The sequence below is a fragment of the Crocodylus porosus genome, unplaced genomic scaffold (genome assembly GCF_001723895.1).
Source record: "Crocodylus porosus isolate Cpor-Errol unplaced genomic scaffold, CroPor_comp1, whole genome shotgun sequence".
In the NCBI taxonomy this organism is placed as follows: Eukaryota; Metazoa; Chordata; order Crocodylia; family Crocodylidae; genus Crocodylus; species Crocodylus porosus.
This window is the reverse complement of record NW_017728909.1, coordinates 24,816,284-24,826,611: the sequence shown is the minus strand read 5'-3', so window position 1 is coordinate 24,826,611 and position 10,328 is coordinate 24,816,284. Positions and strand designations below refer to the sequence as shown.

The window sequence follows — 10,328 nt, the reverse complement described above, 5'->3', positions numbered from 1 at the left end:
GAGTGATCTTCCCACGAGATGTCCGGGTAATTGAAGTCACCCATGACAACCAAGGTCCTGGAGCAAGCGGCCTCAGTCAGTTCCTGGGCGAACTCCTGGTCAAGCTTGGGACTTTGAGTGGGAGGTCTGTAGTAAACTCCCACCGTTGTGTCCCCTGTGTCCCCTTAATCATCTTTTTCTCCTCCAAGTGCTTAGAAACGGATTCTGTAATTCCCTGGATCCTCCTTTTTCCCTTTCTTAACTATGGTCACTATGTTTGCCTTTTTCCAGTGATCTAGAACCTCTCCTGATCACCATGAGTTTTCAAAGATGATGGCCAATGGCTTTGCAGTCACATCCGCCAACACCCTCAGCACCCTCAGATGCATCCCATCCAGCCCTATGGACTTGTACAAGTCCAGCTTTTCTAGATAGTCCCTAACCTATTCTTTCACCACTGAGGGCTGCTCATATCCTCCCCAAACTGTGCTGCCCAGTACAGTAGTCTGGGAGCTGACCTTGCTTGTGAAGACTGAGGTAAAAAAGGCATTGAGCGCTTCAGCCTTTTCTGCATCCATTGTTACAGAGTTGCCTCCCCTGTTCAATAAAGGATTCATATTTACCCTGATCATCCTCTTACTACTGACATACTTGTAGAAACCCTTCTTGTTACCCTTCACATCCTTTGCTAGCTGCAACTCAAATTGCACTTTGACCTTCCTGACTTCATCCCTGAATGCCCAAATAATGCCCTTATATTCTTCCCTAGTCATTTGTCCAAGTTTCCACTTCTTATAAGCATCCTTTTTGTGATTTCATTTTAGTGAAGAGGTCCCCGCTAAGCCAAGCTGGTCTTCTGCCGTACTTGCTAGTCTTACTGTGCATTGGTATGGTTTATTCCTGCACTCTCAGTAAGACTTCTTCTCTCTTCTGCATGTTGGACTCTTCTTTCCTCCAAAGCTTTTATTGCATGTTTAATAGACTGTTTCCAAGCATTTTGATCATTTTGCACCCTGGAGAAGTCACTCCAGCTTTGCTTTAGAAAGGATTCAACACAACACTCCCCAGGTACCTCTCCACTATCCAACTGCTACCTTCATCTCATCCCCCATTTCTCTCCTCCTCCTCCCATCTCCCCCTCCAGCCTGTCTCCCACCCACTGACTCCTCAATTTACATCTTCACTGACTGCCTGTCTTGCATGCAGCCCAGCCCCTGGCTTCCTTACTACTTATTCTATCCAGAAAGAGCACACGCCAACTGCAGAGGCTTCTTCAGCCTGGCAAAGGGTTTTTAAACCCAAATTCTTGCTAAAAACTTTTTTTCCAACTTCTTAAGTTGGTCTAATAAAAGATATCAGATTCACCCAAAGAACCTTGTCTGCCTATGTCCTTAGATCAACACGGCTACAACCTACACCCATGATTCAACACAAAGGCACTTACCACATGCTTTATTGCTTGAAAGCTCAGATGCTAGTGTTTTACGTGCAGATTGCTTCTTCGTCAATCCCTTGCAGTCAAGCATGACTGTCTTCCATGATCATCTTGCCTGTGTGGTCTTAAGATGGTTGATGAGACCTGTCCTGGATTGACAGACTCTATTGTAGCTCAGACATGTGTTTCCATGTGCGGTGGGTGGCATTGTATTCTTGATTTGGTCCACAATATGCTGTTTGCCTGCAATTTCCCTGCTGTTTTCTATCTCCTGTTGTCGTGACGTTTCAAAGTACTGAGATCTCTGCAGCAGACTCTTCCTCCATTTGAGGCGGGCCTGGGGAATAGTCTCCCATGAGCTGGTTTCAATGTTCCTTTCTTTTTTAACTTGGCCTTGAGTATGTTCCTGAAGTGCTTTCTCTTGCCTCTTCTTGATCATACACCTTGGATGAGCTGGAAAAATAAAAATTGCTTTGGGAGTCTGGAGTCGGACATCTGGATGATGTGGCCAGCCCAACTAAGTTAATGTCAGATGATCATTGCCTCAGTGCTCGTGGCGTGTGCCTCCAGGAGGATGCTAACATTGGTGTACCTGTCTTTCCACTGGATTTGGAGGATTTTCCACATGCAATGTTGATGGCATTTCTTCAACAACTTTAGATGTCTTCTGTATGTTGTCCACGTCTCAGCTCTGTACAGCAAGGTGGGAATGACAACTGCTTGATAAACCATGAGCTGATGTTGGACTTCTTCGCTGATGTCAGCCTTCTGAGAGAGATGGCTTTCAAGGTAGAGGACATATTCAAGGTTCTCCAGAGTCTCACCATGGATCTGGATTACTAGAGCTGGGGACTGTTCATTAGAACCTTGTTGGGGGTGGACCTTAGTCTTCTGAGCATTAAGCATCAATCCCATTGTCTTTACTGAAGCATACAAGAAATTGATGACTGCCTGAAGGTCTACTTCTGAGTAAATACACACTACAGCATCCCTGTACTGGAGTTCAATGATTGAGGGCAGGGTGGTCTTGGATTTTGCATGGAGTCAGCTGAGGTTAAACAGCTTACCATCCTTTTGGTAGTTTAGCTTCACTCTGGCTGAAAGCTTGTTGGTGGTCAGATGTAGCATTGTGGCAAGGAATATTGAGAAGAGTGTTGGAGTGATGGTGCAGCCTTTCTTAACTCCTGTCTTAACTTAAAAGGGATCTGTGAGAACCACTGCTCACATACCTTCATGGAACAGGCAGAGAATAGTGAAAAATTTTGGTGGGCACCCATACTGCAGAAGGATCCTCCACAACACTTCCCAGCTCACAGAGTTGAAAACTTTCATGAGGTTGAAGAAGGCCATGTAGAGAGGATTAATGTTGTTCCTGGTGTTTCTCCTGCAGCTGGCAAGCTGTGAAGATCGTGTCAGTTGTGCTTCTTGATGCCTTACACTCACACTGAGATTCTGGGAGGACCTCTTCAGAAAGTGGAAGTAGATAGTTCAGGAGAGTTCTTACAGTGATTTTTCCTGTGGTGGACAGCAAGGAAGTCCCTCTATAGCTTGCACAGTCAGACTTGTCTCCTTTCTTGAAGATTGTCACAATCAATGATGGCATCCCTGATGTCGTCTGGGATTTCCTCATCATTCCAGGTTCTCAAGATGAGGGCATGAAGCTGTGACATGAGCTCTTCTCCCCCCTGCTTGAAGATTTCTGCAAGGATTCCATCCACACCAAATGCCTTGTCATTCTTTCTCTGCTTGATGACTTTCCTCACCTCGTCAAGGGTTGGAGGGATTCAGAGATTATGTCTGACTGAGTGTTGCAGGATGGAGTTGAGAACACTTGAGAACACTTTGGCAATGGCAGAGTCTTGATTGAGAAGGTCTTCAAAATGCTCCTTCCAAACAGGCATTGATGCTCCCTTTTCCTTGATCAGGTCTCCTCCATCCTTAGGTCTCAAGGGAGTTGGTCCCTGAGTGCTCAGACTGCAGATGGCTTTGGTGGCACTGAAGAAACCACACATATTGTGGATGTCATGTTGACAAGAGATTTTGATTCTCTTTAGCCTTGTTTTCCCACAATTTGTTCTTCATATCACAAGTCTTCCTTGAACCTCTGCCTTGGCTTGTTGGAGATTCAGTTTCTTTTGCTTGGAGTTGCTGTTGTTTTGCCAAGCACAAAAGGCCATGCACTTGCAACCATTAAACCCTTGCATTTCCTGGTCATTCTCATCAAACCAGTCTTGATGTTTCCTGGTAGAGAATGCAAGTGTCTCTTCACAGGTACTGATGACAGTGTCCTTGAGGGCACCACATATGTTGCTGTCATTCTCATCAACATTGTTGTTGATTGGAATTCACCATTTTTTTGTGTTTTTTTGTTGTTGTTGAGGAGCTGGTGGAAGAGGTCTCACTTCCTTGGGTCTTTGAGTCCTTCAGTGTTGATCTTCCATCAGCATTGCTTCTGCTGCAGCCATTGTTTGGGACCCAGTTTGAGTGACATAACTGAGAGGATGTATTGGTGGTCAGTTCAACAGTCATCAGGTCTGAGCATAGCTCAAGTGATGCCTGCATCTTTTCCAATCCTGATCATGGACAATGACATGGTCAGTCAGGTGCTAATGCTTAGATCATGCGTCGTGCCGTGATGTCTTGTGCCTGTTTTTTTTCTGATGGAACAGAGTGTTGGTGATCGTACGTTGATGTTCTGCACATTTGTTCAAGAGGAGGATGTCACTGGAGTTGACTTTTTCTACTCTTTCCTTGGTGACAGTTCTATTTCAGGGGTTAGAGTCCCTTCCGACTCTGGTGTTGAAATTGCCAAGAAGTCTGTCTCCCTCCAGAACATCAGAAAGGACATTTGTCAAAATTGGCGTAGAATTCCTCTTGGTTTCACTGGCAGCATTAAGTCACATACACTCTGGTAATAATGGCATATTGGCTCCCTGCCACTTTAAAATAATCATATGGTGCTCATTAATTCTGATAGGGAACTCATTAAGTTGATTTATGAGTTCATTCTTAATGGCAAAACCAACTCAGTGAAGTTAGCATTCTCCTTCCTGCTTACCCTTCCAGAAGAAGGTATAGCCCGTTCCATGTTCTTTGAGTGCCCGTTGCCCACTTGCTGGGTCTTGCTCAGTGCAGCTACACTGATGTTGTTATTGCCTGAGTTCTCAGACTAGAATCATAATGTGGCCATTCACTATTAGGGTTGTCCATGAGGATCCTGATGTTCCAGGTCCCAAAAGTGATGGTGTGTCTTCGCTGGTATTTTCGATCACAGTATAGGCGATCCCATTGGACATGGTTATCCAGTCAGAATTAAATATAGAATACCCTAGCAGCTGATCACTGACTGGGGGGAGGGTCCCCCCAGCAGCCAATTGCCGAGCCTGAAATCACCAGCGGCAAAACTGGTAGTGCACTTCCACCGGCACTTCCAATTTTGTAGCTGGTGTTTCCAGGGAGTGCACAGTCAATCTCGGTGGGTGCACATACACCCGTGTGCACTCCCTATGTGTCGCCCATGTAGAATACTGTATTAGACAGGTTATGTTTAGGACACCTTTTCTAGCCCCCTCCCCATGTTGGGAGAACAGATCAGATCCTGAAGAAGGTTGCTCAGTCACAGTTACAGCTGCCGAATTGCACTCCTGTTTCATCCAAGTGCTAGGCAGCCTTCTTGTAACTGCTACCTTCATGCCAGTTCATGACTAGGAGCTTCCAGGCCTCAAAATCCTGCTCCTTTCGCCACTAGCTGGTCACCAAAGGGTTTGAGGAATACGCTGGAAAAGCTGTTTTCATGGAAGATGCCCAAGCATGACTACTTTTATCATGGAGAAGCTGCTGCACATCAGCTTCTACATGGCTGAAATGGGACCTTGATCCAGTGGCAAGGAGACCTGGGGATCTCATTCTGCTGCAGCCTTCATCCACCTTTGCAGCCATTGAGATTGTAACATCTTCTTTGACCTGCTCCACCATTGAGGACTTGTAGTCCCATGGCTGGGGGCTGGGCAGGATTATTATAGTGGCGACCTGTACTCACCATGTCATACATAGCACTGTCAAAGAATATGTGGCTTTTCAGGAGGGAAAGCATTGCTATTTGTTTTCCTCACCACATCCTGGTGGTGCTGCTACTGCTGCTTGGTCCACAACTGCTTATTCATCAGAGTAACCCCTGCTTATTTCACAGCTAACCTCCCCTGAAGGTCATTCCACTATCCACCACCTGTGGATGCACTAGATAGCAGTACAGCTCAGGTGCAGATAGCATGTGGCAAGTGTAATGTGTAAGAAGATGTTTGTGGCTAATTTCCAGCTCTTGCAACATGAAGTTGTCACCACTTAGGGTGGCTTCCAGTAGTCACTTGCAACAGTTGTAAATCATTGGAATATTGACACCTATTGCAATTAGTACAAGTTAGAAGATAACACTGAAAGGGAACCTTTTTGCAATGCAGAAGGCATTTACCACATCATGTAACCACTTCTGTTTTAACTGCACTTAGTAAGTGTTAAATTTAATGTGTGACACCATCCTGACAGTGATTCACAACCACTGTGCACCTTAACTTGTATTCTGAGGACATCTAGTGGTATAAGTGTACTTCACAAGTGAGAACTATTCCTTAGACTAAAGGGCTGATCGCCCTTTATTTTCAACAGTATCATTCTTCCTTCCATGCTGTTGCATCCTTCCAATTTATGGTGGTATAAGGAAGAGGAAATCAGGCCCCAGTGCTCATTTTTGCCTGGTAAGTTAATCATAAAACAATGTTTATTTTCCATTGTTTCTTTCTTTTTTCCTTGCTTTGTCTTTTACATTTACATGCAACAAGAAGGAGGTATTCTATGTTCTGAAGTCATGGAAGCTTATTAAAAATAGGGCTGGTATCTCAAGAGGTATTCTGCTCCAGACCCGATCAAGGCAGGACAATCCCCATATAACCTACCAAGACAAATGTTTCTCTAACCTGCTATGAAAAAACCTCCAGTGAATGAGGAACCTCTCTAGGGAACCTGTTCAACCTCCCTAGGGGATCTGTTCTGATGCTTTACATGCCCTCACAGTTAGAAAATTCTTCCCGGTATCTAACCTAAATCTCCCTTGCTACAATTTAGACCATAGATGCTTTTCCATAGGGAACTGGACAGAGAAAAAAATTAATGATCATTCCGGTGATAACGACCCTTCTTGTATTTGACAGCTGACTGAAAATTGCTGAGTGGGATGCTTAGCCCCTCTGCAGCTGAGTTTCCCTATGTATAAAATGCCCTCCTGTCTGAGGGAGTAATCGGGATTAGAGAGTTACAGCTGGCAAAAATGGCTTGATTAAATAAAGTGATAATGCTATTATTGAATGTTGCAGGTTGCCATATTTCTCAGGGAGCCTTTGATCTGACATCCCCTCCTGGAAGAGAAGTAGATAAAGCAACATGCAGCAAAATTTGATGTTACCGGTTCAGTTTACTTTGTTGCTTTTTCTGAACATGGTGTATTCGAATGGTAAGTCGTTTGTCCTTTAGAGCATGTTCTTTTCCTAAGTACTTTATTTAGAAAAATCTAAAGAAAATCTGTAGCTATCCTTTAAATGTCTGGTTCCTCCAAAATCACCTAAGCAAGGGTTTTGAAAATGCCTTGACTTATTCTTCTTCCTTTTTTAAATTTAAGTCAGTCATAAAATGAAAAGACTGCCTGGCAATAAAGAGTCAAAATATTTCATTTTAAATTATGTCGAAATAATGCTTGCAGTTTTTAAAGCCCAGACTTTCCTGAATTTGATTCAATTTCTTGAATGCTATTTGCCAAAAATAAAGCTTATTAACTGGGTGACTTCTGTCCTTCCCCAGAACAGTCACCTCCTGGAAAGCCTGAGGTACTTAGATGTCGTTCACCAGAAAAAGAAACCCTTGCTTGCTGGTGGAAGCCTGGTTCCGATGGAGGACTCCCTACCAACTACACTCTGCTCTATAAGAAGAAAGGGTAAGAAGCTGTGAAGTGTTGCCTTACCTTCTTTTCTCTTACAGACAGTTAAGAAGCAGTGGACAATTCTTCTGTTGATTATTACGTTCTTTAGTTTAAATATTCACAGATTGAGCTCTCCCTCGTCCTTAATGCAAGTATTCTCAGCTGAGGACAGTGTTAACACAAAATGGGGAGGTCTGTATCAGTTTATGAATTCCATTTTTCTAAACCCCATGCTATATTTTAACCTCTCTTTTGTATGTAATCTTGAGTATGGGATAAGCATTCAGTTTAGTAGTAGGAACTTGAGACTTAGGGTATTGACAGGCATTCATTTGTAATGCTATATCGTGTCTCAGCACTTTGTTCCTCTCCAGCCTGGGGACTGGAATGTCTGTGCTACAAAGTGAAATACAAGATAGTCCCCACATGTGCAGCTGAGGACTGTGCAGTCTCTTTCCAGACCCCATTTGCTTATCAGCAGTTGTATCCCATCAGACAGATGAGTGTCTGCCTGGGGAGCAGGGTGGTTTCAGGCTGTCACTTAAGAAATCTGTAAAAGCAAATGTTGTTTAATCATGAAGGAGATGCTTGTACTTGTGAAAATAAAAGCTCTGTAGCTGTGCAAATGCCTGCCCACTATGGACTTGGGGATCCCTGAAGATGCCTGAGTCACTGGTGATTCTCGTATTCTAGTAACGAATCAGACTAATGGTTAGGCTTCTACCGAATCAAAGCCTGAGAGGGCTGGGGTTAGTTTACTTAAATGAAACGCATGCATTGTAAATTGGCATTTCCTTTCTCTCATTTCCATTTGTCTTTAGTGTTCTGTATATCAGATCTCCATTCCAGAGTCCTTTGTCTGGACATGCTTTTTTTGGAGACCCTAAAAATGATTTGTTCGGCATCAGTAAAAGCCTAGGTTCTGTTCCAGGAAACTGCCATCATGATTGCCACTGCTTGCTGGATACTCAGTCTTTGCAGAGAGCCCCTTGAGGCAGCCTGACAGGGTAGTATAGCCTTTTCTTGTATTATTTATTCCTATGCTATCAGCTCTAAATGTAAAGAATGGGCTCCATTGTCTGGGGCTCTCAATCATGAACCATTTTTATAACCACTAAAATTCACTTTTCCAAACAGAACAAAGATTCTAGCTCTCTTCTCCCATTTTACATACACCACTAAGCTTTCTGATTACATACTTACTGAAGTCCAGCAATAATCAGGTCTTGTATAGGATTGCAAGGGGCCCAAGAAGTACCCCGAGTTCCTGCATGATTTGCAGGTGGATGGATATCAGTTCTTGTCTGTGAACAGCAGGAACTGTTTGGCACTGTTCCTTACCTAGGCAGCGGTGGAGAGGATGCAGGCCCATAGTGATGCCCCATATGCCACCTTTGGTTCATGAAGCAGAGCAGGACCCCAGGGAAATTCACATGCTCCCTACTATGTCAGTTGTAGAGTATATAACCTCTGTGCACCCTGCTGGTGTTCAACTACTATTGCTCTAAGGGGTGGCACAAAGCACAGGGCTCAGTCTAGGATCTAGCATTACCATAAAGCAATCCTATTGCTAAAAAATCCCCAAATTCCTGTGAAAGGATTAGGTAGGTGTGATGAACTTACCAATGCTTATTTTAATGAGAGTATAATGTTAAAGAATTAGACAAGGCATCATCCTATTGGCAGACCAGAACAATCTGATCATTACAATTGTTTTACATCATAGTTGTAAAGTAATAAAGCTACTCTAGGTTCTCTAGGTTTCTAAATTGCTGCCTCAGTGCATACACAAATGTATCCCCAGTCCCAGGAGTTTGACACCTAGATTCTGCCTAAGCCTCATTCAGAGATGAGGCAAATCCCACCTAAACTCTAAGTCCCCTGATAGGCTCGATGTGGTAGCCCAGCTCTAAGTACTCCTAATAGTCACCAAGAGCAATGGGTTCAGAACAGAAAACGGCAGCCTTGCCAACCTACTTCAACATATAGTAAATAGGTGGTGGGGCTGCTGCAGCCCACCTCTTACAGAACAGCCCAGGGATGTGAGCATTTGCCCAGGGCGGTAGGGCATCCCAGATCTCCCACACCCAAGGAGTGTATCCCAACCACCCAAGTGTAGCACCGTCTGGGTGCAGGCACTCTCTACACCTCCTCATGAAGTTGGACCACTGTGCTAGTAAGAGTAATGGGGCTGGAAGGGGAGCAAGTGAACAGGAGACTGATTGCATAGTCAAGTGATTAGAGCACTTGGCCGAGGAAAGCCTCGGTTCTGATCCCTGCTCCCAGAGCTGCTTATGCAATTTATATTGGCCAGTCACTGCATGAAAACAGAAGTAAAGTGCGGGGAAGGGGACAGTGGGGCAGACACATTAGCCCAGGACACTCCCCCAGCCAGGTGGGTGCATTAACCACTAGGTTACACAGTCATACTCCCTCCTACTTGCTCTCCATCTGGGAAGTGGGAGATGTTATTTGGAGTCCCCTCTGGTAGATGGCCAGGTCCCTCACTTTCTGGGTGAGTGCCACGCACCAAGTTGTTACGCTGTGGTTGGGAGCAACCATCTCTTGTCGTGTATAACAAAGAATGAGCCCTGCTCAGTTCGGCACCTAATCTTAGCATGGGAGTCCAGAACCCGACCCCGAGTAAATAGGGCTGCACGTTAGGCATTTCCGAGTCAGGTGTCTTAGCTCCAGGCGGAGCTGTATGTTTGGGAATACCCCTGTCTGCAGCATTTCTATTGGCTAGCTCTAAGCAGCTCCTGGCCCAATGTTTTTGTGGATTACCTTGCAGAAGCATTACCTCTCTGTGAATCCTACTTCAGAGATAACTTGCCTTCCCCATTAACTGTACAGGGAGCCTGGGATCTACCTAAAGTCTAGGAATTGCAATGATTATGTTGGCGACTCTCTGGATCTTGCCCTAGGTGACCTGAGTTGTCTCTTCACTTG

At 44.6% G+C, this 10,328-nt stretch overlaps 1 protein-coding gene across 8 annotated transcripts in view; it reads left to right on the top strand.

Moving 5' to 3' along the window:
- Positions 1-10,328, top strand: part of PRLR (prolactin receptor) — a 145,805-nt gene that overhangs the window by 117,262 nt on the left and 18,215 nt on the right. For 7 of the 8 annotated variants that reach the window (XM_019531945.1, XM_019531943.1, XM_019531941.1 and 4 more), the window contains 2 exons: positions 6,798-6,917; positions 7,262-7,394. In XM_019531945.1, coding sequence (XP_019387490.1) covers positions 6,848-6,917; positions 7,262-7,394 — 203 coding nt within the window. In that variant the 5' untranslated portion in view covers positions 6,798-6,847. Of the gene's footprint in view, positions 1-6,030; positions 6,166-6,797; positions 6,918-7,261; positions 7,395-10,328 lie in introns of those variants that run through there. The other variant, XM_019531947.1, reaches the window with a different exon arrangement.